Source organism: Strigops habroptila, chromosome 1 (genome assembly GCF_004027225.2).
Source record: "Strigops habroptila isolate Jane chromosome 1, bStrHab1.2.pri, whole genome shotgun sequence".
NCBI lineage: Eukaryota > Metazoa > Chordata > Aves > Psittaciformes > Psittacidae > Strigops > Strigops habroptila.
Window position 1 is genome coordinate 21446192 of NC_044277.2, and position 27785 is coordinate 21473976.

The window sequence follows — 27785 nt, forward strand, 5'->3', positions numbered from 1 at the left end:
ATGTTGTATGTCAGAAGCAGATAATGTATTTATTGCGGCAAGGACTTTTGGGGGGGGCAGAAGAAGGATAAGATTGTCTCTCCTGTAACCACATTAGCACTTGCAATGTGATTATGGTAGCCTTGTTATGCAATTCTGGCCAGGTACAGCATGGCTGTTTCGGACTTTATGTAATATAGTTCAGTACACAATGGGAAATACTTGATTCTACATGAAAAACATCATTTTAATATAACAATTTTATTGCCCTGGTTGCTAGAAAAAGATTCGGTATCTCAGCTTTCTTGGTGTATTTTGGTACTCCAGACAAATGTAAAAGGATTAGAAAAAATGTCATTATTAGGATAGAAAGTTAAAGTAGAAACCCTACTTGTCAAAATGCTGAAACACAGGCATGATCCAGGCTTGTATAATTTAACTTTCATCTTTGTCATCAAGCCAAACTTAAGGAGGGAGTAGAAGATGTCACTTAGCCTGGTGTAAAATAATTGTGTAAGAGAGTACCTAATGAAAAAAGGGCAGCTTCTAAAAACCTGTAGTTTTTTTTCTTGCTGTCTTGAGAACAATTCATGTCACATCTTCCCCTCCTTTCCTCTCCTCTCAGTAATATGTATGCCACATCGTTATTGTGAGATGAAATTGATGAACAAATAATGCTGCAGCAGAGTGCCAGTTGTAGAGACTTGTGACTTCTCTGGTAGCTTATCTTTCACTCCACCCATTTTGTATTTCTTCTATCCTTCTTCTCTCTTTTGCCTCTCTCTCCTTCTGTCTTAGGAGCACAATCCTCTCTCTGTAGGTTTGTGATTTAGAGGCGACTATGTGACTGGATGTTTGGAGGACATTAAATGGAAAGGAGAGGGCTTGTATCCAGACAGGGAAAGCTGTTTCGTTTTAATAACTTGCTAGTTGCTTCTGACACAAACTCTTTGCTGTTGCATTGAAAAGCTCCAAATGTAGCTGAAGCTGCTGTAACCTCTCTAATGGGGAAGTGTGGGCAGATGTAAACTACTCCAGTTATATAAAAAATTGAATCTGAACAAAGCGGTATCTTTTTAAATGTAGCTGTTATCTTCTGCTGTACGGAACAATGTCATCCTGACCAGCAGTTATTTATAAAGGCTGCATTTATAAAGTTTGAGTTAAGGCTTCCTAGTATAAGTAAATAATGAAAGTCTTGCATTGCAAGCTGGAACAATTCCTTTTTGGACCTTAGTGTTGTGACATGAGAGTTGACTTGGCAGATTGTTTTTCTTTATTTGCATTTATTATTCACATTCTCTACCTGTTTTGATGTTAGAATCCTTTTGAATGTGTCTTGGCCTTCCTGCTTCCTTAAATTCCATTACACATCTCTCACAGGTATGCAGGTGTGATACTACAAGGTGACGATTTCCTTTTGCTGGGTGGCAACAGTTTTGCTCTTCTAAGGAGGATTCTTTAATAATAATGGCTAAAAGTTTGCAGCAGAGTACTTCTGTAATTGCATGCAATTTAAGAGTGAGGAATCATTTGTGTTCCTTCAATCCAGTATTTGATAGCTTTCAGTCAGTAGAGTGATTTGAGGATGACTGCTGAACAGTGGGATTGCATATTAGAAAGGTAAAAAGTAAGGACAGAAAGGGAACTGGCATTAATACCTTTCTTAATAACGGTATTCTTAAAAGATGTAAGCAGAAAAAAGAGCTGCTAAAACCTCAAAATTAGTTTCTGAATAACATTTCAGTTACAGCTTTTGATTATTTTTTTTTTAGTGCAATGTTGAATAACTGGTTAGAGAACAGTCTATAAACCCTCCTTACTGAAATACTTTAGTATACCAGAAATGTAAAAAATTGACATTCCCTCCCCCCCCCCCCAAGCAAATAAAATTAGTGGAAGTATCTACTATTTCGAATCACAGGCTTGAAGCTTCTAAATAAGTATAAAATCATAAAATTTCCTACTTTAATAACTTGCCTTCGTTAAAGTGATCTGATTAAAATGTCTCACTTTTAGACTACTAGAACTTTTTTTGACATATTGTTTGCCTTTTTGGGGGCAAAATTGTTAAATTTCAAAATCACTTAAAAAGCTAATCCTACAATGGAAACAGTTGTGCAGCTGAGGTTTTTGCAGAGGGCTTTAGTTCCTCAGTAACAGTGATTGGGCCTGTATTATTCTGTTTTGGCACTGGTACAGTGTATGATTCATTTTTGTCTCATGCTAGCAAGGAAACCACATGCATATTGCAGCGTAATAAGGTTAGAGAAGTGTATTTCAAATCAAATATGAAACAGTCATCAAGGATATTTATTAATTCTGTGGAAGTTTTGTCCTGTGTTATAAAGCAGATTTAGGGAGAAAATGAATCTCTTGCACAGAGGTGTTTCACCTTTGCTGTAGGCAGTTCTGTGCTGCCTGAAGAATGGAGCTGGTGATAATAATCCACTCCTGAAACCTCAAATAGTTTTGGAGTTTGTTTACCCTGGCGGTTTCCTCCCCCCTCCCCACTCTCCTGAGAAAACATAACAGTGTTTGTTGAATTTGTTTTGATAGCCAGAGGAAAGGTCTGGGTTGAGACTAGAGCCTGGGATTCATACCTGCGTAGTAGTCCTTACAGCTGAAGGGAAGGAAGCTGTGATAGCTGGACTTTCCAACAAGCAGCTGGCTTCAGGTCCAGGTATTTAGTATTTATCTGGTCTTGGGATTTATCTGGGAGATGGCAAACGCGAGTATAGGTTTGTCCAGATCACAGTCCATTGAGCTGGAACAGTTAACCACTGTTAACTCCAGGTAATGTTTGATAGTGTCACCACGTTATCTAGAGGCAGACGTGGCCCTTTGTGAACATGAAACTTGAAGCTCTTTGGGTTTGTTTTTTGTTCAAATGTCAACAGCATCTCTGGTTTGTCTGGTTTCTCTGTCAGATGCTCATTTTTCTCCCAGGAGCTGATTTTCATTCAAGAACAGAGTGATGTTGTCAGTGGCTGGGGAAGCTGAGTGTCGTTACCCTTGAATGTTCGTGTGCAGGTTTGTAAAATCCATGTTTAAAATCTGTTTCAACTACTGCTGTCTTCTGTGAAGGGTTTGCTCTTTCATGTGGGACTTTTGCAATATGTTAGGCAGAAGCTCTGATAGACGTGAGGAGCCTTTAATTGTAAATGTATAGGGGTAGTTGAGAGGTGTGAAGATGGCTTGCAAGGTCCCAGTGCCATTAGGTGACTGTAAATGTCCTTTTGTGTACAGACTCGAGCTTGAGGATCTGAGACATGAGCAGTCACACTTGTGAATGTGCCTTCGTGTCTGTGTGTGGCTTGCTACGTTTCTGGGTAAAAATTCAGAATGTTGTTGGTGTTGGATTGGTGCAGAGGTGATCCCTGGTAGCTGTGAAAAGCTGAGTGCATAGAGGAGGCTTTTGAGTTAATTTCTGAGATCTTTTTAGTATTATTCCCCAGATAGCCAGTGTGAGGTATTCTGCCACCATCATGGACACAGTGTCTGCAGGCAGTTTCACGAATCCCTTAGTCTTAAGTGATCTGCAGGGTATACAAACTGTTAGCTTTGGCTACCGTTGCTGCTTTTAGAATATTTCACATGTTCTTTCTTGAGGCATCTGCTTTGTTTTTGAAGATGGAAAAGAAGGCAAATGCACTGCTGTCTGCCCTCACTCTGTCTGGGTCAGGCTGTGCGGCCCGAAGGGACAAGGTGTGCTACCTGAGGGCTTGTGCTGGTTCCTGCTGAGCTGCAGCAGTGGGCTGGGAGGACACAAACAGGGCAGCAGGCTGTGCCTCTGCCTTGCCTGCTCTCTGGGCGCTGCTTAGCTGGTTCCTTCAGCTGACCTCTTCAGTTCTTATGGCCGCTGCTTTGTTCTCCCTCTGGCTTTGGTTGATATCGAGAATTTACCTGAAGCCTGGAAAATGAGCCAGTCACATGAAGAGACCATGCCCAATACAGCTGCAGTGTCAGACTGAAAAACTGAATTGTCCTCTCTCACTTCCTGCTCTTCTGCATTTGTTTCCTGATTCAGGAATCTAACCTCCGAGTTACACAGCACAATGGAGGCTTAATGTAACTACTTCAAAAGCATCTGTTGGCAAGAAATCTTTGACGTCAGCAGAGTTAGGGTGAGGTTTGCATTGCGCACATGCAGCCACTCCGGTTGTTGTGGATAATGGCATGTTGGAACTGAAGCAGAGTTTGGAGTGAGGTGGGTGGGGGGGGATCATTGTGAATAGTGTTTGTAGCCTGCGCCTCGGTGTGTTTTGTGGGTAGAAAATGTACTTGACAAACTATATGTTGTCCCATTTGTTTATTACAGACATTTCAGATTATTTTAGAACTTTAAACTGTGATTACAGTGGCAGTTCTTTGCTGGTGTTCTAAGTGAAGGTATTTTTCAGCAGCAAACTACATGTATTGCTAAAGGTGGGGGGTTTTTTAGGTTCCCCCCCCAGTGTTAACACAAGGCGTAGATAAGCAAAAAGAAAATAAATCAGTACTGATCTACTGCAGTTTGAAATTCCTAATGGTTGACTTCCAAGTAGAAAGAAAGCAAAGACTTAACTATGAGTTTATATCTGCCAGAGAAAGCGGTATTTTATTTTTGAACAGAGAATTGACTTTAGTTATTGCTGATTAAACAAATCTCATTGACTTGGAAATAAATATAAAAGCCTATGTGTTATATTCAGTTTAAGATACTTGTTTCATCTTGGATTTATCTGGATGCAAACAGCTCAGGAGAGCTACATTTAAGGCCAGAGCAGAACTGTGGGTGTCACTGTGATGGGATTCAAAGTCCGGCTGGAGGACTGCAGCTGATTTAAAAAAATAAACAAGAAGCTTTTGTAATGCTTACAGATTATTTACTCTGCTTTTGAAAGGGAAAAAATCATCCCAACATTTGAGGGCTATCTCAGGTTTAGGCTAACAAGTACTCTTGGCCAGAGGCAGCATCTTCTGTACTAATTCAGTTTACCAAATGTTGTGTTTCTGTGGTCTGGGAAGCTTTTACATCTGATTTAAGGTGTTGAGGTTTTTTAAAGTTTTGCTAAAAAGGGTATAGTTGAAGGCGTATTACCAGTGTTACTGTTCAAAAACCACAAAGTATGGCTTTACCTCAGAGCCTGAAATAGCACAGGTTTGCTTGGTGGAGACTGTAATTAGAAAGTGTTTAGCTGTTCTCAATAATGGAGAAAAGCACAGTTGCTTTTCTAGGAATTGCCTGATGTTTGATTTATGTGTGGATTTTTTCTTTTGTGCCTGTAATTCCTTGAAATGGATGGTGTGTCACAGTCTGTCACACAAAGGGGGCCTAACTAATGATGATTCCATAATTGTGTAGAAAGAGCTGTTTAAGATGATGCTGTGTGGAAGAAAAGAGTGACATCCAACAAAAGTGTATTTAAAGATGTGTTAGAATATGTGAGCTTGCATCTGTAAATATGGAGGGGGAAAGTATTAGGGAAAAAGGCTCCCTCCTCAACAGCATGAGGGCAGGGGAGTTGTATTTCAGAAATACTCCCTGTGTTATGGGGCCTGGCAGCAGAGATGTAGCCTGCTAATTTAAAAGTCATGGAGTAAGTGGAATAGTGCAAATACATCTTGACCCACACTTACTTTTCTCCTTTCCGGCAGCTGCTCACTGAGTGTGCCAGCAAGCACTGCTGCAGCACTCCTCAACTGGCAGAGCGGAATCACTGCAGGTCCCGTGCGTTTTCTTCCGACTTTGTATTCTGTTGTTAAATGTATTAAGCACAGCAGAGAACCTTGGAATGCTAGGGTTTTTTTACAAGTTTGTTGTGAAGCATTCTGACAATCCAGAATGTCACAGCATTGCCAAGGCTTCATCACCACTGTGTGATGCGGCGTGTCTCCTGACATGCAGGACTGTAAGACATCTGGGTAATGCACAGTGGCTTGCAGAGGATTCATAAACTCGCCTGTGTTGCTTTGTGGTTGGGTGCCATTTACAAGGCAATGAAGACTAAAAAGTTTCACAAGAGTAAGTCTTCAAAGCCAGGAGTGGGTGGTTTTGCACTAAACTTTCTAGCCATTTGATATAGCAGGGTTTTGTGCATAGAGAAACTGCTTACTCCCCAGTCTATGCTGCAGCTACACTGTGTTGCTGTCAGTGAAAAATGTTTGAAAAAACTTGCATCAACCTGGCTAAACTGTGCTGTGTGCTGACATAGCATATTTTTTGGCATCAGAAATGATGTTGTTGTAGGTGGAATAACTGCTGGCAGAATAACTCCTCCTGTTGGCATATATTGTATTCCCAGCATAGGTATAGCATCAGGTATACTTTAAATGATGCTCATTCAGCTTTCTCTCGCTTTGTGCTTTTTAACTACTGTTTACACTATTTATAATGCTAGTGGTGTCTGTCTGTAAAGGCTGCTAGATCATTCCTCTTCTCTTCCTCATTCCTCTTCTCTATGCGGAATGGGTTTTATCTTTTCAGCCTGGTCTTTTTTTATTTTCAGCAGGACTGGAAGAATCCTTTCTACTAACTTATCCCCAAAGAAACGTCAGTAAGATTGAAATTTTATTTGTGCTTGATGGCTAGTCAGTTTGTCTTTACCTTCCTCTTCTAATGTTCTCCTTTTGTTCTACGTTAGGTTTGGCAGTGAGATAAGTTTCGTGGTACTTCTGCCATTTCCTGACGCCAATGGTTTTTCTGGAGGCAGTGAGTGTTTCCTGTCTGGAAGCTAGAGGCAGTGTTCCTGGCAGGATGGAGTATTTTTGTTTCCCTGGCTAGATCTTTCCCTGTCTTTGTTTTTGTCTCTCTCTCTTTCTGTTCTTTTTCATCTTGGTCTGTATTTGAAATTGCACCAGTTTAACCGCAGCTATCATTAAACAAAAAATGGACTTGGTGATTTGAAATACATCCATGCAGAGTTTTTCGGTAACTAACAGAATAAATTCACAGGGCAGGCAGCAGTAGGATTGGGCATATTATACTAGGCTTTGCACTAATCTCATTTCTTGGGTGAGCAGGAGCGGTTAGTTACACTGGTGTACCTTTGTACCTGACCTGGGGGCAGTTGTAGCAGTTATGGCATTAGCCGTAGCAGAGTTCAGAAAGTTCATAGTTCTTGTCTGTACCCTGGACTTGCTGCTGCTAGAGTAGACACACAGTCACTCAAGTCTTTCTGAATATTTCATATTGAATTATATTTACCAGAATTGTTAGTTTCTCTGTAGAGAGACATCAACCAAGATCAATACACAGTGGCTGTTCAGTTCTCAAGGGCTGAGATACTGTCAGTCTACAGTGGTTTAGTAAATTGCTGTAAGTCATCACAGTGGCTTTCAGAAACTGTGACCAAGTTCTTATCCCAGCCCATGGTAAGGTAACACAGCCAAACTTGATCTCACTGGAAGAATTCAAAACTCTTACTAACTTGCTCCTTTTTAGCTGCTTTAGTTAGTTTACTTCATGAGTTTTATCCAAAGTATATCTGTATATCTGTTTTGTTAATGAAACTGGGAAAATAGCACCAGAGGATTAAAAAGTAATCCATTAATAGTTTCCAGCACTCCTTATGTTGAGGCAAAGCTATTTCAAGATCAGTGGGGGGGGAGTGGTTTGCTTGTGGAGGGTTTAATTTTTTTATTTTTTTTTTTTCTTTTTCTCCCCCACCCTGAAAATAGAGGTTAGTTATGCCAGAGGAAAAACAGAGCTGGAAGGTGCTGCCGGTCAGCTGGTCAGGAATATCTTTCTTCAGTTCAAGACAAACTTCTGGCTATTGCTGAATTTAAAAATCAATAGGGGCCAGGAACTGAGATCTGTTACCTCTTATACATCCCTCCAGACTGCCGTCTCTCTGGTATACTGTTCGGATTCTCTGTGTGCTGTCTGCAGGAATTCTGTTCTTGATTTCCCATCCCTCTACTACAATATATGTCTTACATCTTGATACACTTCATTTGGTTTGTTTTTCTAGTAGGACAAACTTTAAAGGCTGCTTGAAAACAAAAGCTTGTCAGAATTCAGTATGTAGCCATTACTGTTTGATTGGGCAAAATTACAGACCTGAAATGACATTTGGGAGTGCTTTTTCTGTTGGAACGATCTCTGCATTCGGGAGTGTTGCAGTGTTTTCTACTTGCAGTATTGGTGACACTGCTGGAAACAAAACTTTCTGAAGTTGTTTCACTGGTGTGTATATTTACTCCAATTATTTTGCAATGTATAGTTTAGAATAAAAAGCAGCTGCAGGAAATTTCAAGGTATCATTCAGGAGTAGTAAAGAGTAAAACCTGAAGTGGTGAATACTTGCTTTCAACTAGAATAAATATAGAGCTGCAAACCTGAACACTTGCTTTGGAATTATTTTGCTGTAGTAGTTGCCAGATAACGTGCTTTGTTTTATTTGTACTTTCAGACTGCATTGATGAATCAATCTGTTCATACGCTATAAGCATTCTCAGAAGACACAATTCAGAATTAATTCCTTAGTTCTTTTATATTGACTGCTCTTAGAGATGATTAGGATTTTAAAAGCAGAATTTACAGTATATTTTCACTTTAGGGGTGGGGAAGACTTGGCGTTTGAATTTGTATTTGTCTCGGGCAGATCAAACAGTCAGTTGTCAGTCTTTTGAATGATGTGTTCATACCTGCTAATTTTCAGCTGATGGTCATAATGCTTACTTTAAATGAAAGCATTAATACAATTAGATTAAAACTTTTTTTGGTGCATAGGCAGCTTGTGCAGTTTTTAATCCTGTAGTGCTGCTTCCACTTTCCAAACCTCTAGCTATATTGTGGAATTGTCAGATATTTTGGAACATTGCTTCAGTGTATATATAAAAAAATAAATCTCCCCACAATATGTAGAAATGAAAGTACATGCCCAGCATTGCACAGAGAATATATTCCCATCACTTAGGCAAGAAAGAATTTGTGCTAGTGTGAGGATTTTAATGATAACAGGATTAACATAGTTAAAGGTTCTGTCAATGTTTTGTTTTCCTTCCTTCCTCTCCCTGTGTTTCCAAGACTTTGTTTTCTGTTGGTTGAGTTTGGTGTACATTTGCTTACAGTAATGTACCACAGTGCGTAGGATAAGCTTTTTGACACAGCGAGCGAGTGCATGGTTGAACTAAGACTGCTCTGCTGAGTTAGATAAGGGAAAATTGATCCTGTTAGTCTTATTTGAAAAAGATGTAGGCCTGAAGATTCACAAAGAGGAGGCATCTCTCCAGTGAGTTCTTAGCTTTGGTCAACCGTTGCACTCAATATACCCAGATTTAATGCTGCTGGTTTGGAAAATTAATGTTTTTACAATTTGAGGGATTCTTGCCTGTTTGCCACCAGACTGAGGGGAGGTGCTTGAAGTGAACTCTCTACAAGCATTATGTGCATGAGGAACAGTTTTGCTGGAGTTCGCGATCCGTCATTCAGAGACTTTCAGAATGAGCTGAGCAGCTTGCAAGACTTCCTTTCCTAATAGCAGCCGTCATGGACACATGATACAGGATGTATTGCACAGAAATTTCTAAGGAAGAAGCATAACTTTTTTTTTTATTAATAAGCTGTTGATTTTTCTAGCTTTGGGATTGGTTTGTCATATCACTGTGACTTTTAAAATAGAACATTGTATATCAATTAACTTTTGGCAGTTCTGCAGTGTGTACTCTGCAGGCCTCTGTGTATTTTAAATATGGTCAATCTTTTGACTTCAGTGCCCGGTCGGTCTGGCTGTGTCTCAAGCTTTGAACCCAAATGGGTTCATAGTCTGTCTATTTGCTTCATTGTTTTACAAACAATATTGTTTTGTTCTGTAAGTGAAAATAGAATTTCCAGATAATTGACACAGGACTTTAAGGAAAAATAGCAGAAAAATAAAACTGGGACATGGTAACAGCGCAGTATTGCACAGATTATCAGCTGAAAAGAAAAGCTGGCTTGTGATAAGGGAATTGCTCCAACCTTTTGCCTGTTTTTGGTATCTAGTGATAGTCTTTTGTTTAATTTTTACAAGGCATTACATAGTGTCACTGAACTTATTCCAGTTATTAGAAGACTTCCCAAAAGTAACGTAGAGTCAGTTTATAGAAACTCCAAAGCAAGTCCTTTTGCTCCTGGAAGATCTCTTGATTCTCACTCAGCACTGGTCTAGTGGTCTCAGTGTGTCAAACTGGCCTGTCCCAGAGTGTTTAACTTCTTTTCAGTTTAGGGATATGGGCCCTACTCTCTTCGGCTTGTCAGTTCTGTGCGGATATGGGTATGTCCTAGATCTTGTCAGCACCTTTGCTGAGCCTGCTGCAAACTCTAGTGTGAAATTGGTGAGTGAATGCTTGGTACAGTAAGTGTGGGCAACTTAACTCCCAGTGTTTGGAATTTGCATAAATTAAAAAAGTAAAATTATTTCACTGAACCTGTTCTTCTGTTGTTTGAAGATATGTAAAGTTTGAGACTTGACATGGCAGATTTCTAAAAGGCTTTCAGAAACTTATCTTTGATCATGGGAGTCCTGTTTTTTAAATAATGGTCCCTGTGCAGCTATCAGTAGTCTGTAGTAAGCGTAAAGAAATGAGAGCCTAATTAAATGAGCAAGTAATTCTGAAAAAGATTTACTAGAAGTAGAAGCAACTCTGGTAACTTTCATAACGAATGATCTTCATGCTTTAAGAGAAGCATTCGCATGTGTGGCTCCTGGAACAAAGCAGGGCAGGAGAGTAAAGGTACCTTCCTGAAAAAGTGAGAGATGAAAATTACTTTTTACTTAGATAAACTTCATAAAATGTGAACTACCATACCAGTGCCCTCTTTTCAAAAGAGGAAAACCATAATGAAGTGAAATTTACGTGAGTATATTTTTAAAGTAGTTTTACACAGCTCGGTTTGAGTTAAATGGCTTATTTAAGTCACTTCAGCTTTATATTTTTGCATCCTGGCATACCCTAACAAGTCAATGTAAATGGTTGATAAGTATCTGTAGGTTTGAGTTTGGTTTAAAAGCTTGAGAAATTTGCTGATACAAATTTTTTAACTTTGTTTTATAGAATAGACTTTTCAGTTTAATTCAAATATTATCAACACTTTCATTTCACCTTTTATTAGAAATCAAACTTAGAAGACATCCAAAAAAGCCACAGAAATGAAACATGTTTAGAAGTCAGTCTTCTAAAGATGTAGTGGAAAATGTTGCTATTTTTACTTTCAGTTTTTGAAGGGGAAATACATCGAAGGAGTCACAATTAGCAGAAGGCACTTACTGCAATCAAGCATTTCACTTATACTGTGTTATGTTACCATTGAAGGATTTTGTTTTTCAACTTGGTGTGTATAAAAGCTCTGCCAGAACCTTTGTTGTTTCCACATAATTTGCATTTGTTTACTTCCAAGTTGCAAAGTGTTGGTTCTGCTTGTACTAAATCATCTGTGATTAAACCACGTAACAGCCCTCGCATGCTCTGACAACGTGTGCATTGACGTGAGTATGGTGGGGCTTTTCAGCAGGACAGAGTGCTACAGAAGCACATAGCTGTCAAATTTGTTAAGCTCTTTCAGACTGTTCCTCACTGTTTTAACTCTTAGTGATGCCAGATTTTTAGTCGACCCTGAGGCATATGTGGAGTGAGTAGGGCTATGTTCTTTTAGAAATGCTCAGGCAAGTGTTTGTTTTCCCCCAATGCATTGGCATTTAATTTAGTAGTTTAAGCTTTTGCATATTTTCTACATTTCATTCCACTATTTTTACAGTTTTTGCACCATGGAGTAAATAAGAAGCAAAATGTGGTTTCGATGCCTCTTTTTAGATGCTTAAAGATAACCTGTATGTTAACATCGTAGCTTAGAAATGCCAGGATACTATGTGATTGACGGGAGACGCTCCTAGGAAGAGGGAGGCAGAAATGTATTTTAGATCTGTGATGCTTTGTCAGTGGATGAACTTCGAGCTCTGGGGTTTTTTTTCATCTCTCTTTAAGCTGGAGCAGTTTAAGCATCTTTAAGTTTAAGCATCTCTTTAAGCATCTCAGAAAGCAGGTACAGAGCATAGATGTTAGGAATTACAGATGTAGGAGAAGGAAGCTGGTAGTAGTCAGTTTTAATCAAGCAGTAGCTTCCAGTATGCTAACACAAAGTTGGTACTTGGTTAAATTACCAGGAGGAGCAAATGCCTAAAATGAAGAATGGGTTTTGGGGTGTTTTTTTGCAATACAGAAAGTCTTCCTTTGCCATTTAAGCACCAGTGACATGAGGAAATGTTTAAGGATTTTAGCAAGGATGTAGCTATATCTATGTTAATGGTGATTTTTCTCCTTTCCTATACAAATGTTTAAGCCTGCCTTCATTTTGTAAATGTGTGTGAAGCTGCTTGGCCTGATGGCAGACTCTGACATTTGTTGCTCCAGTACACTAGGTTGAAGGTGTAATGGAAGAGCAGGCAGCACATGGAGCTTGTGCCTCTGGTGTGTTTGGAGGACAGTTAGGAGCACGAGGGAGTTTGTCTTCCCCAGCAGCTGGCTTACAGAAATAGGGCTTTACCCCACTCTTTCTTGCAAAATCAGTAGAGTTGTACTTGGCTGCCCTAGTGCATTTCCAAAGAGTTTGGAAGTTTGTAAGATGAGACAAGGAAAAGTTCTGTTGTGGAGAGCCATAGCAGAAGATATTTTTCACCCCAGTCATTTTGTGAGTTGAAAATTTGCAAGCTTATTCTGATTTTCCTTTCCTTCCCCCTCCATTATATGGTCAGCAACAGCACATACTGAAAGCAGCATGCTCAAGAAGAATTCTAGAAGGAAATTAACTGGATGTTAGTTAGGTTTCCCCAGCAAACAGTTTAGGAAGGATTTCTGAAGGAACAGATAGCAGTTAAGTACTGAGCTTTACAAGAGTTACATCTTTAAACATCATTTTGTGCTTTTGGAACTCTTCAAATGACAAGGTGTGTTTGTGCTGTGACAACTGGTGTTTTGTGGTAGTCTGTGGCATGAGCAGAATGCAAAGCATGGCTGGAATTTGGATTTGTGGTAGGGCTTTAGGGATGGCAGAAAGCCAGAAACATGGTTTTTCTGTAGTCAGTAAGTGCTTTTGAGGAAATGTTGAGGACAGTGGTGAACTTACATTTTTAGGAGTTATACTCTGTGTGTGGTTTTTCTATCCCTTTGCTGTTGCCCATGTTAGTTTCCTCTGTACGTTGACAGAGTTTATACTAGTCAGATGGGGCAGAACTTGCAGAATGTTGCTGCTCAAAATCAGACTGTTTGTTATTATTACCATAATTGTGTGTCTCAGCTTGTTTCAAGACTTGATTGAGAGCTTCATTTTTCACACAGCATATCTCCATGTGGACTCACTGTTACTGGAATAATACAGGCACTGTGTTCTCTGGCTGTGCAGAAACAGATCATTTTTTTTCCTCCTTTTTGTCAGCAAAATCATGCAGATGCTGTGTTGGGTTGGGCAACATGAGAACTGGCCACTGCTCCAGATCGTGATAGTAAGGCTTTTATGATTTTTAGCATTGTAACATTTGTCTTCATTTTTTTCCTGTAATAAATCATCTGCTGAATCTTTTCACTTCAGCAAAGTCATCTTTGAATGTCACTAAAATGGCAATCCCAAATTACTATATAAGGAAGAGTATGGCTTTTAAAACCAGCTTTATGCATTTAAATCTAGAGAGCATAATTGGTGATTGTCTGAAATAATTGGCAACTTTCCTATTCAAAATCCTGACAAAGTTTTAACCATTTTCTTTACAAGAGCAATCTGCTGTTCCTGAAAGACTGCTTATCAGATCCCATTACACAGAGAGAACTATAGGGCTGGGCTAATGGTCCCTTTCTTTAGAACATGGGAGAATCTTTGTTTTTTAAAAAGAAAAAAAAAAGTACAACTGGTTCATCACCAGAGCTGCTATTTCTTGATTTTGTACATCTGTTGGAACTGGCAAAAATGCTGTAATACGCATTCTTTCCTCTCCAGAGAAAGGGAGGAGGGGAAGGCTTGTGGTCATAGGCTTGGCTTTGTTTTTGTTTCCTACTTTTTTCTATTACTTAAGAAAAACCCCACAAACAAACAACAAAACACTGTGTTGCCTGAAATGAATGCTTGGGGCAGATGGCATTTTCCACTGTCCTGGTAGTATCTGTGTGAACATACAGATGTTAGTAAGTATGTAGCTATAATAATGTTTTCGAGGTTATTCTTGCACTTCTATGACATACAGACTTAATTTATCACCAGCCATAGGCTATACGATTTGTGTATTGGACACCGTCCACCAACTACATGTATCTATAACATCACGTCAAAGTCCAAGAGAGAAGGATGTTCCTTTCTGTCATCATTGTTGAGCAGTTTTATTTGTTTCACCTTTTCTCTTTAGATAAGAGAGTACTTTAGTTCAGTTAATGAGAACCAGCGGCTGTGAAACTATAAAATTTGTTTTGGGAACAGAAGCAGGTAAAGCATTCCAAGATTCCTTTTGACTGGATTTTAGGCTGAAAATGTTCCCTTAGGAGGGAAGGAAGAGTATGTTATGTTCTTGAAATACGCTTTAATAAAATCAGATTTTTTGGATAGTGTTCCACAGAGGTAAGATTTTTCCTTTGGGGGAAGGAGGGAGGTAATACTAATTCAGCATTTGAAAAAATAGACTATAGTGGCTTTTAAACTTTCTTAAAAACCAAACAAAAAGTCTAGTGGCCTAAAAGATATGACGTCTGTTTCACAAATCAGATGTGAGGGGGGTGTAGGTGTTATTTTTTTGTGGGTGGGTTTCTTTTTTTGTTTAGGTTTGGGTGCTTTTTTTTGTTTGTTTAGTTTTGGGTTTTTTCCTTTTAAATTCTTACACTTGAGGAAGGAAGTATTCTGGTAGGGTACTACTGTACTGGATGATAGTATAAATAGAGTAGTGTTGACTCGGCTACCTGCTGATATGTATATAATATCAAGCTACAGTAGTCTGCAGAGGGCCCAGCAATGGGTTTGCTGCACACATTGATCTGGTGAGCTGGACAGCCCATGGGCTATTTCTGTGTTTCCTCTTCGGAGAGGGATTTGTGTTCCTGCTGCTGGTCAGCCTTCCTCTGAAAATTCCTAGTCTTGGCCCAGTCATCTCAGTGATCCTGACCTGGAGACAGGAAATAGTTGGAAATAGTTGAAGCTTTATATGTGATGAGAATCTGGGTTTTGGGGCGCCTTTTCTTTTTTTCTTGTAATAGTATAATGAGAAATTCAAATGTTGTCACCTCAACTATTGATTGCTTGAATAGCAATATGGAAATTGAAGGGCAAGACTGCATTGGCTGTCACTCACTATGTAACTCTGCTTCCTGAAATATTCAGGTGCCTTACATGATAAAAATGCATCTGGATACTTCCCTGAAAACCCTTACGTTTTGGGAATATCTTGAGTTGTTTAGCCACAGTGATTCAATTCCTGCTGGCAGTCTAAATGGATTCCAAATACACACATCTTTCTTTTAATTAACTATATAGGGTTTGTACATGACCTTATTGTATGTGTGGAAAGTGTAAGGCAGAGAAAACAGAAAGTTTCCAATGATGTAAGCCTGTAACTAGGCTTTATAGAAGAACTTGTTATACACTTACTTTAGTTGTCACCTTGGGTTATGGTAATTCCTACACACGCACACACACCATCTCCCTTAGGGAACAGGGAAGTGAAGATGCCGTTCTCAGCACTTGCTTAAGTGTAACAAAGATATTCCTTGACCACAGGGAAATTTCAGGCTTGTTAAGATGAGAAGGATGTAAAGGATAGAACAAGCTGACAGAAAAAGTATCATTTCAGATGGTGAGAGGATGGTAGTAATATGAATAACAAGTCATTAGAGTGCTGTGGCCTTTCAGAACTAAAAGTGATGGATGTGAGTCTAATCTGTTTTTTTGTTTGTTTTTTCATCTTTCCTCCTAATACAGGGAATTCCTCTGAAGAATATGCTGGAAGCAGATACATGTGAATTTTCTGCATGAAGACTCTCAAACTGGATTACATAATAATATGCCTGTATTCTCTGACTCTCTTATTTTGATCCTTAAAAATGATTAGCGTTGTATATGAAATTTAACCCATTTCTGATGAGCGACCTAGACATGAGTTTACATCGGCAAATGGGTTCTGATCGGGACCTCCAGTCTTCTGCCTCCTCCGTGAGCTTGCCATCAGTTAAAAAGGCACCAAAGAAAAGAAGAATTTCATTGGGCTCTCTTTTTCGGAGAAAAAAAGACACAAAACGCAAGTCTAGGGATTTAAATGGAGGTGTTGATGGAATTGCAAGTATTGAAAGTATTCATTCAGAAATGTGTACAGACAAGAACTCTATTTTCTCCACGTGTACCTCTTCTGATAACGGAACAACCTCTAGCAGCAAACCAAGTGGAGACTTCATGGAATGCCCCTTGTGCCTTTTGCGGCACTCCAAGGACAGGTTCCCGGAGATAATGACTTGTCACCATAGATCGTGTGTGGATTGTTTGCGTCAGTATCTCCGGATAGAAATCTCTGAGAGCAGAGTTAATATTAGCTGTCCAGAATGCTCAGAACGGTTTAATCCTCATGATATTCGTTTGATACTAAATGATGACATCTTGATGGAAAAATACGAAGAGTTTATGCTTAGGCGCTGGCTGGTTGCGGATCCTGATTGTAGGTGGTGCCCAGCTCCGGATTGTGGGTATGTACTTTGTTCCCCAGTATCTGCAAAAAGGTGATAGCATAAATAATGTTCATAGCATTATGTTTTTCAAAAAGTTAATTGCTTTGCTTTAGCATTCTGCTATGTGTTGTGTAGGTAGGTGGTAGACATAATTCTCTTAAAACCCAAAACAACACAACAAAACAAATGAAAACCGAAACAACAAAAAAACCCTCCTTAAGCCCCAGTCCACTTTCCAAAATCCATCCTCAAGTAGGATTTTTTCCTAAACAGAGGGAATTACAGCAATGTCGTGAAGCTTATTGGTAGGTAGTTGCTATGTATCTACATCAGGCAAAAAACTTGAGATGTTGCACTGCCAAGGCAACAGTGCAAACCTCCAACTAAAGAGAATTGAAAATTTGGAGGCTGTCCTTTTAACTTAGTCCGTTTGTTAAAGCACAGTGGGTATTTTGGTGGGTTTTAACTATGAAAAATGATTGAAGATTTTTTTTTTGATAAAAAAGCCTTTCCAGCCTCAGATATCATCCATCTTGTGACTGGTTGAGACACTGCTTGTTGCCTGTCAACAGGATTCTGATGTAAGATAATAATCAGCTTGTTCCTGCTTATTATCTGAGGAACATAGTGTTTTAACATTGCTTTAATACTTCAATGGTTCTGAAACCATTCTGAATTCTGACGTGAGTAGGCTGAATACTACTGAGCAGCTCATCACACTTTTCTGCTGTTGGTGTCTCATAATGCCCTTCAAATTGCTATTTTAGAGATTGTGTGTGGTGTTATAATGTCGAAAGGTTATAGCCATGACTACAATCCGGATGTGCAGTGCACACAACAAACGAAGAAGATGACATCTCTGTTTCAAAGCCTCACAGATGAGCAATAAGTAGAAAGAAGAAAAGGAAGAATGTTGGAAGATAAAACGCAAAATAGTGATTATAGATTGTAGACTGTTAGGTAGATTAAATATTCATATACTAATGTTTAGGCATCTAATGTTTAGGAGGCTTTCGAATTTAACCTGAATGTTAAGAAACTTACTTGAAATGCGATTTTGCTTTCATGCTTTAAATGAAACAGAATTTGCTAATTTGGGTTGAAAGCAGGGGCTTCAAAGGTGTTAGTTCCTTATGTCCTCTGGTCCAAAGTGGATGGCATTCCTGTGGTATAGTTTGAGAAGGAAAATTACTTCAGAGATGGATTGGTTGCCTGAGCATTTAACAGTCATGTGGGCAGAACCAGTATAGCTTGCCTGTAATATTTCGATACTGCAAAAGAAAAAAACAACCATTAGAAGGCTTTATTAGGTAGGCAGAGGTATGCTTTGCTCAAGTTTCCCTGAGCTTTTGTGTTTTGGACAAGCTGTTGTTACTCAAGGTAATGGGAAGTATGTAAGAACTGTTAAACCATGTTTTGGTGATTCAGATACTGATTTAGTGCTTCAGTAAGTAGACTAAGTCAGATTTGTTTAATAGAGACTCTTCACCTTCCTTATTTATTGTGCATAAGTTATCTCATCTGTTAAAAAAAATAAATCCTAAGTATCCTTAAATGGTCAGAAGCTGTAATGATAAGTGCAGTCATGTGTGACCACAGCAAATATTTAAATCGTTGCTCCAGAACTGCCTCCTGCATGCTCCTTACTCAGAGAGTGAATCCTGCAGAAAGCACCTTATACTGCCAGGCAGCTAAACTATGCCAGTGTTTGTGTGAAGGGAGTTCTCATTACTAGTTTAAAGTTGGATGAAGTTGGTTACTTGGATACTTCTCAGCAAGATCATTCATTATAGTTGTCATCCTGAAGAAACAAGAGCTTGTGTGATCATGTTTTGTCTTTTTTCCATCCTTACCCTGATCACTTTTGAAACCTTTAGCACCTTCAAATATGTTGGCCAGAGTGGGGTGAGCATTCAGCATGAGTTAATCTAAGAAGTTTTGGGGAAAAAAAAACATTACTTGAGCAAAAGAGAGGCCATCAGTAATACCTCCAAGCAAAAGAAATACCTGCATGTGAATCCTCCAGTGACCTTTTTAAATTTGGCCTTTCAGGCAGCCACTGCAGCACTGTCTGCAAGCTGGTATGTGCCTGGCTGGGAGCCTGCTGCAGCACTGGTCTCTCACCTCACCATCAGCCAGGGAGATCAGAGAAAGCACCCAGGGAGCTGGGGAGGAGAAGTGGCAGTGGTATAGAGTGTAGTAACAGGGACTTAATGTTCTTGTGGAGCGTAGGAGGGGGACGAAGGAATAGTATAGGTGTGAGGATTAGGGATGCAAGCGCTATTCAGACTCCACTGAACAGCCTATGCCAACATTGTTTAAAAATGAGGTATCACGCACAGTACACACAAGCTTCAGATCGGCAGACATTCACTTGAAGTTATGTGGTACAACAGTAGTTCAGTTTCTCATTGCTTTGGCAACTGTAATCAACTTGTACAATATGCAGTTAAAACTGAGGGCTTTTTTTTTCCTGAACAGTTTTTGATACGTAGTGCTGGCAGAATGCATTAGGGTTATGATGGTAGCTGAACCAGTTTTAGCATGGATCAAATATTTCATGAAGGAGCTGGATGGAATGCATTTACCGAATTTGCAATTAATCCCAGAGTAGGAGAGGTGCAATAACTTTAGGGGGTAGCATTGTTTCCTAAGGTTGTCTTTAAAATTAAAAATAAGTACCCTAATAAATAGGGAATAGGTGGAAAGTAGAGCATCTCAGTAATGCAAATAGGTAAAAGAAGGAATTGAGTGGTTAGTGCATACACAAATAGGTAAAAGAAGGAATTGAGTGGATAGAGCATGGCAGTGCTTAGGCTCTCCTCAGCATTGATGAAACATCCCATGTAATACTATATCAGGGTTTGGGCATCATACTTGGACAAAGATCTGGACCAGATAAAGAGAAAATAATTCTAAAAACTTTGATCCCTGATGGGGAAAAAAAATCAAGGGGGAGGGGGGGTAAGGAGGCTGGTATAATCTTTCAGGTGTCTTTCATTCTATTTGGGGTAAAAATAGGTCCTAGAGATGTTGAAACTGGAACCAAACAGATCTTGAAATGAAGTAGTAAGCGTATTGCTACTAATTCTGTCCCAGTGGAGAATCTCGTCTCTTCCCGAGAAAGAAGCTAGAGATTTGTTTGGAGGAGAACCTCTGTTGTGGTAGTTACGTCCTCAGTGAGCTGCTTTAGAGCTATGGGGTCTCTTTACTAAAGCAGTTTAATGCCACGAATGGTCCATACTGGTGGCACCACGGCCTTTCTGACCCTGGGCTACTTCGTCCTTAGTTTTTGTTGCAAGCTCAAACGCATCCTGGATGTTGTTGGTACCTGAAATATTGTAAAAGTCCGGACCTGCTGCAGCTTACCTGTAGTGGCTGGGTAGGGGACAGTGGTCCTTCCCTGGGGAAGCAGCATGGATAAGGAAACCTTTTGGGCTTTGTTCCAGACCACATTTTTGAGATTCTGTTTCTTCAGATCAGTTTTCCCATGTCATTTTAACAAGCCTTAGTAAATCACTATTCCAAATGTGCTCTGTCATTTTTCCTGTCTGAATTATTTAATGGTTTTGCTCTGAGGTTGTATTGCTGACAGTATTAGAAGGGAGCAGCAATTCCTATAGTTTATCTTTGTCAAGCAAAAAGCAGATTGGGCAAAAAAGTACAAATACCTTCATTCCTCTTCTCACTGTACATCCTTTCTTCACTTAATTGCTCTTTGCCTCTGTTTTTCATTTTACTCGTTATTACTTTGCATTTGGTGGTTTGTCCCTTCTCTCAGCCTGACAAGAACTTTTGGCTTTCATGTCACCTATAAAATGAATGCAGAATGTTGAAATTAAATCTGTAATTTTGTACAGTTTGAACTGAGATTTGCTCTAGTGTAAAAAGTGACTTTCTAAAGGTATGCTAATACATCATATACAGTCCCAAATGGGGAGGGCTTTCAGGGATGTGCCCATTCTTTGTTAGCAATGGGAGGCAGGATATAAATTGATACTTTATTCTGTGGTCTACACTTGAGATTCTTTGATACAACATTAGTGAGTTCTGGATGTATCCCTGTATACTGAGGAAGCATTTGGATCAGTGTCTCTTTGTGTACACACAAAGCAATTATCTTCTCAGTTGCAGTAAGTGGGGATAATAGAGCTGATTAACTTGGCAACAATATAGAAGAGTCTAGCAATTACTGAAACAAATTTTTACTTGGAAAGTAAGAAATATTTGAAAACAGGCAAGCACAGATCTCATTTTTATTTGTCACTGCATTATCTGTAAATTAAAGGTTGAAAACTCCTATTTGTTTGCAGAACGTCTGGGGGGAGGGAACCTCAAACACGCTGTTTTAAAACACCAACAAGAGGGGTAGGATTTGCATTAACTTCAGAGCTTCAGATGTAGCTGCTCTAAAAAAAATAACAGCTAAATGTGCAGATACATGTGAGTGGGGATAATCTTAGTATCATAACTGATAAAATACTTTGAGTTAATTTATGCAACTGCTATAAATTGGACAGAGGGTAGAAAAAAAAAAATTTAGTCTTTTGAAATGAAAATGCCTTCATTTGAATAGCCATAAATTTAAGCCCTGCTGCATTTATAAATCTGTTGAAGTCTATTCAGGGGGACTGTTCATGTGAAAAGTTTTAAGTGTTCACACCAGTGGACCTAGTTTATTTTCTCTTTAAAAGAAAGCTATTGCATAAAATAATTGAAAAAATTACAATGGGTAGGAATTCAGGCATGTGTGTTTATGTGTGTGTGTGTATATATTTAGTATTAACTGTAATACACATTGTATTTTCATCCTGTAAACTTTAAAATGCAAACCTGGCGGAGGAATTTATTTGCGACAGATCACTTAGCAGGGATCCTCACAGATATAAAAAGGGTCAAGCTTAGACATGCTCATAGTGACTGGGACACTTTTGAAACTATAACGTTTTCTATTTGCTTAAATACCTTTTCTGATTTTATTGTCCCATTCTTCTAAACTGTGGTTCTTTGTGACTGTGAAGCTTACAGTGGTACATTCAGCCTTAAACACAGTGTATTTTAGTACTGATTCAAGTTATTAAGATGGGGAAGAGCAAAGTGTTGCACTGGTTGTAATATTTCTGTACAGCCACTGTCTAATATGATAGTTGTGGAAATAAGTGGTAAGGAACCTAATGTCAACTCCTGATGTGCACTGCCTGTGTATCTGCTTCAGGTGCTCTGGCAGCCGTCTTGTCTGCTTTGGTCTATAAGGTAGAATTGGTTTTATTAACAAAATCCTCTCTTGCCCCTCTTGATCATTCAAGATATGCTGTGATCGCTTTTGGATGCGCCAGCTGTCCCAAGCTTACGTGTGGACGAGAAGGCTGTGGAACCGAGTTTTGCTACCACTGTAAGCAGATCTGGCATCCCAACCAGACCTGCGATGCTGCTCGCCAGGAGAGAGCTCAAAGTCTGCGTCTGAGAACAATTCGTTCTTCATCTATTAGCTACAGCCAGGAATCTGGAGCAGCAGGTATTTATGATTAAGATACTGTGTCTGTAAAATACTTTTTTTGTACATTTGCACAATTAACCCTAAAAAGCAAAGAAGGAAATAGTAGCATGGTAGATACTAGCTGCTTTGTCTTTATATTTCAGAAACATAAAAGTACTATTTTAAGCTTGAATTCAAATCTTAAAAGTTATAATTTGAAGTACTCTGTGACCAGAACACCTGACTTCACTCTTAAAGGCATTTTAAATTCTTACTTCATAGCTGAAAAATACAAAGTCAAAGGAACTTTTTTCAAAGCATTCTGTGTTTGGCACACTGACTTTGTTAGTCACTGGGAATGCTTATTTTCTCCGCTGTAGGTGAAATTTCACAGGGCTGCCAGTAATAAAAGCTGTTAAAAAACCTCAAAACTGCCTATTTTCTGCTTTCAAAATAGACTGTTAATCTGATGCCAGCTCTGATGTTTGATGTCTGTGTGTGTTAGTACTAATTTCTGTTTTTTGGTAAAATGCTTATATCTCATCTACTAGAAAGCAAACTGTTCTGTATCTTAAAATTGAGCTTGTTTGTAACTCCCCCCAAAAAGAGGATAAACTATTTAAAGTAGTATTTTCCAGAGCAAGAGTCCAGTTTGCTATTGATAAGAATTGGCTCCTTTTACACCAAACTGATTTATTTGGCAGCTTTGTGCCTGCCTGATCAATCAGGGTAGATATCTGGGGGGAAAGTCTCTCTTGTGCCTAGAGTCTCTCTTGCACCTAGAATGAAGCTGTTGTTCTCCAACCCAGCCCTAGACTTCAGAGTCTCTGATTTGTTTTTTCTGCTGGCTTATTTTAACAAGGCACCCCATCTTGTCTTAAAAATTGGCATCCTGCTCTAGTTATCAAATAAATATAAAAATAAACTTTAAATAAATCAGCACGCCAGCTCCTTTCCTTGCCCTTTCAGTCCCTCCCAGCATGCGCAGCAGCAGCCCTGCCATACCTGTGCTGCAAGAACTTGCTCAGTTTAGTAACTGCCCTATAGGTTGTGCATTTGTTCTCATCTGGGAATAGCTGTTGTATTCTTTCAGCTGCTCACTGTCTGTCCCTGTGCACTGGAGTTGGTAGAGGTGCTGTTTTGTGCTGGTTCTATGCCTCTTTGGATATTCTTTATACCAAGTATATCCCCTCTTTTCCCTTTGTCTTGCCTAGTAGCACAGGGCAGTACACTTGGACTTCTGCACTAGGTGCTGCAAGGTGTTTCTGCTGCTGTGAGTAAATAGCTTGTCCCAAAGCGCAGGTGCTAACCAGTAATGTGAAGATGACAACTGTGGCTGCGTCAGTATACAAGTATTTCACTGTTCCTCAATGACCCCTTGTTTGTTAATAATAGAGCTAATCCCCTATCCATATTTTTTGGTATTTGATTTGGGAACAAAGAGAACTTCCAGAACTTTCTTCTTGCTACAATATTTTTTTTGCAGAGAGTAAGTAACTGTTAAGTAGGGCTGTGAAAAGGACTCAAGAGGAGGTTTGTGATACCAGAGAAACATACTTGATGTGGAAGGGGAGGTAGATCTAAGATAAGAAGAAATAAGAATTGAGACTGAATATTCAAGTAAAAGATTCATAACAGCCTAAAATGTAAAGTAGGATTAAATTTAAAGAGACCATATTATCAGTCCTGTATTAACATATATATTTAATGTCTGACTCTAATATACGTTGCATTAAGCTTAGAAAATCCTTGAACTGAGTGTATGCATTAACTATTCAATTACTTGAATGTGAGGTAATATGCCTAGTTTTCATTCGTTCTACTCAGTCCAAGGTTTACAAATACAAAAAGCTATCAAGTCATTGCCAAATCAGGATGTGTAAAGCAAACTTACAATAAACTTCTTCCACTTTTCAGGTAATGGTTCAGTCAGTTTTCTCAAACAACTGTCTATTTTGATTAAATCTGCTTGTTTAAGAACTGATGCAATCTTAATATTCATTTTTAAACAGCTGATGACATAAAGCCATGCCCCCGCTGTGCTGCTTATATAATAAAAATGAATGATGGAAGCTGCAATCATATGACTTGTGCTGTCTGTGGCTGTGAATTCTGTTGGCTGTGTATGAAAGAGATCTCAGATTTACATTATTTAAGGTACAGTTAAGAAAAAAAAGATCTGTGTGGTTGGTAATGTGTTTTGCAGAATACTTAAAAGTACATTCCTAGGTGCTGTTAGTCTGACTTTCTTCCTGTTGGAGAATCACAGTTGAAGTATCCATATCTGAGAATTAATTTAGTTTTCAATGCATATAGTTAAATTAGTGCTTTGATATTTTTATCTTAAAATACCTAAGTTTCATGCATGCAACATGTACTTAGTACAACAAATGAAGTTTTAGATTAACGTACCTACTATTTTCACTGATGTTTTTATATACTGCTGTATTGTCTTCATAGTGATACAAAAACTCTGCTTATATAAGCTATCACAGATTGGCATGTAGTAATACACAAAATACATCTGTAATTTCAACCTAATAATAATTTCGTAACTAGAGAACAGCAGTGTATACTTAGTTGATCTGTTTACAATTTCTTTACAGTTTTCTTCTTTCTATTAGCCCTTCAGGTTGCACATTTTGGGGAAAGAAACCATGGAGCCGTAAGAAGAAAATACTGTGGCAGCTAGGGACACTTGTTGGAGCTCCTGTAGGAATTGCCTTAATAGCTGGCATTGCTATTCCTGCTATGATTATTGGAATCCCTGTGTACGTGGGACGTAAGGTAAAATGTGCTACAACTCCTAACATGCTTCAGGTTTTACCTTCTGCTTTGTATGACTTGGGCAATCTTCACCAGTGTTTAAAAAAACCCTGAAAACAGAAACAAACCAACCCCCCAGAAGACAAACCAATCGACTTCTAAATTGTTCAACTTGTACAGTTTATTTCAATTGTACAGGAAGAAGCAGCGTGTTTAAGAATGCAGTTCCTCTTAAAACAGGCAGAGCAAAACACTGAACAACTTCCAATTTCTGCATCTTGCCATGGAAGTTCTTGCATGCTTCTTTCTCAAAATTGCTATGTTTTTCATCTCTGGTTTCCCTTGTGCCTGTAAGAATTAAACAGTAGAGGAGAAGGAAGGCAAAAAGGAAATCCTTATTTTTCTTAAAGGCAGGTAGTTACGAGTATTTTAGTATAAAATTCTGCTAGTATAGGTGTTTGCATGCACACATTTAAGCATTTATACTCAGCAGCTCCTTGGTTGCCTTGGGCTAGTCCACCATATGGAGCAGTGTTCCATGCAGGTAGCTAGGCTGCATCTATCTTCATTTTAGTGTTTGTGGGAATCAGCTAGGAATGACCATGTTAATCAGAAGGTAATTGATGTATTTCCCCTCAAAAATATAACAGCTTTTAGTATAAAGTAAATGACAGATTGCAAAGAAAAGAAAGATAATCGCATCTCCTATTTAAGATAAAGTAGTAAGTTATTCAACTCTTTTGGAAATGGACTTTTAGAAATGAGGACTTGGTTTGGTAGGCACTAAGTGTTCAGTTACATGTCCTGGATGGCATAATCAGATCAGTGTTTCTGCTTGTATCGGCATGGATTCTCACACTGACTGGCACAGGCACATAATTCTACTTTTATTTGGGGTGGAGGGGTGGTGTTTCTCTCTCACATGAGCTGTTGCTGCCAGACAGAAAGTCCAGGGATGCAGCTTTTCCATTGTATTCTTTTTATCTTTTACTTTCAGGCAAGTACTCCTACCTTCTGCTGCAGTTATTTTTTTGACCCTTTTATTCTGTTTTATCTTAGCCACATGCAGTCATTAGAACTGTATAAAGGGTAAGAGGAATAAGGCAGCAGTTACCTGTTTCAAATTACTGTTGCATGTTCTGCACTTTCTCATTAGATTTTGGGATAGGTCTAACATTGTCTTCCTACATGAAATTCTTACTGTCCTATCTTCAGCTGACATAAAGAATCCTTTTGGTTTGCAATATCCCATTACATATTTGATGATTTTTTTAAGTCCACTTTTATTCTTATCTCTAAACAAACAGCACTTTCAGTTTTTCTTGACCAACTCTCAAGAAAACACGTAGATCGAGACCTCTGATTCTCATCTTCTTTTCTGGGTTTCCTTCCAGTTGTTCATACCACCTTTGTTTTTGTCCAGTTTGAATACAGCAGTGAAGCTGAAGCATTACTACTGCTGAGTGAAATGAAAGGGTGATCCTCTGCATGTGTGCGCTTGCAGCCCAGAAAGCCAACCGCATCCTGGGCCGCATCAAAAGAAGCGTGACCAGCAGGTCGAAGGAGGTGATCCTGCCCCTCTACTCTGCTCTCGTGAGACCTCACTTGGAGTACTGCGTACAGTTCTGGTGTCCTCAACATAAAAAGGACATGGAGCTGTTGGAGTGAGTCCAGAGGAGGGCCACGAGGATGATAAGAGGGCTGGAGCACCTCCCATATGAAGACAGGCTGAGAGAGTTGGGGCTGTTCAGCCTGGAGAAGAGAAGGCTGCATGGTGACCTCATAGCAGCCTTCCAGTATCTGAAGGGGGTCTATAAGGATGCTGGGGAGGGACTCTTCCTTAGGGACTGTAGTGGTAGGACAAGGGGTAATGGGTTCAAACTTAAACAGGGGAAGTTTAGACTAGATATAAGGAAGAAGTTCTTTACAGTGAGGGTGGTGAAGCACTGGAATGGGTTGCCCAGGGAGGTTGTGGATGCTCCATCCCTGGCGGTGTTCAAGGCCAGGTTGGACAGAGCCTTGAGCCACATGGTTTAGGGCAAGGTGTCCCTGCCCATGGCAGGGGGGTTGGAACTAGATGATCTTAAGGTCCTTTCCAACCCTTACAATTCTATGATTCTATGATTCTATGATTCTATGTAACTGCCAGTTACCTCCTTCTCAACAACATGCTATTTTCATTTTGTGTACTCTAAAACACATACCCTTCCCCACCATACTGGTAATTTAGGCTGTTGGTTTCTTCTTAAGGGTAGTCTTGAGCTCACTACCATTGTGCTGCATCTTAGTAATTTTTCAGCTTCTCAAGACTAGTATGAACTCTAGCATTCTTGCAACCTTGCCAGATTGTATTTACCTGAAATTCAACACACATGTTCTTCTCCTTCCATCTTCCTGGTTAATGAAAATGTTGAATGCTCTTGGATCCAGGGCATATCTCTTGGGGAAAAAAAGAAACCAGAGTGAATAGTTTCAATTTGGGGAATGAAGAAAACTAATCACAACTCAGATGTTTTCTGTTGATTTTCCTTGAAGCTAATAGATTTCTCTAATCCATTTTTCAGTCTGGACTATTATAACCTGTTTGAGTGTCGTACAAGAAAATGTCAAAATTTTGTTCAAGTGAGTGCATGACATCTGTTTCTCCCCATCCTCAAGGCTGCTTGTCACAGAAGAAAATTAAATCAACATGATTTCTACTTGAAAAAAATAATCAGTGTGGCCTCTTTGTTCCTGTATTTGCTTTGGTGTCTACAAGTTCTCAGTTTTTAGGAAATTAAAGTTGAGTTCACTGGTCTTTAATTCCCCAGCCTCTTGTTTTACACTTTTTTAAAGATTCATTGCAGTTTAACTGATTTTTGTTTTGGTTTTTTTTTTTTTTTTCCTTTTGGACATCTTCTATGGATAATAATTC

General features: G+C 39.2%; 1 protein-coding gene across 2 annotated transcripts in view; it reads left to right on the forward strand.

The window, feature by feature from the left end:
- Positions 1 to 27785, forward strand: part of RNF19A (ring finger protein 19A, RBR E3 ubiquitin protein ligase) — a 57742-nt gene that overhangs the window by 20320 nt on the left and 9637 nt on the right. Inside the window, exons 3-7 of one of the 2 annotated variants that reach the window (XM_030480861.1) lie at positions 2929 to 3012; positions 15893 to 16647; positions 21936 to 22144; positions 24118 to 24262; positions 24730 to 24892. In XM_030480861.1, coding sequence (XP_030336721.1) covers positions 16031 to 16647; positions 21936 to 22144; positions 24118 to 24262; positions 24730 to 24892 — 1134 coding nt within the window. In that variant the 5' untranslated portion in view covers positions 2929 to 3012; positions 15893 to 16030. The remainder of the gene's footprint in view (positions 1 to 2928; positions 3013 to 15892; positions 16648 to 21935; positions 22145 to 24117; positions 24263 to 24729; positions 24893 to 27785) is intronic. The other variant, XM_030480870.1, reaches the window with a different exon arrangement.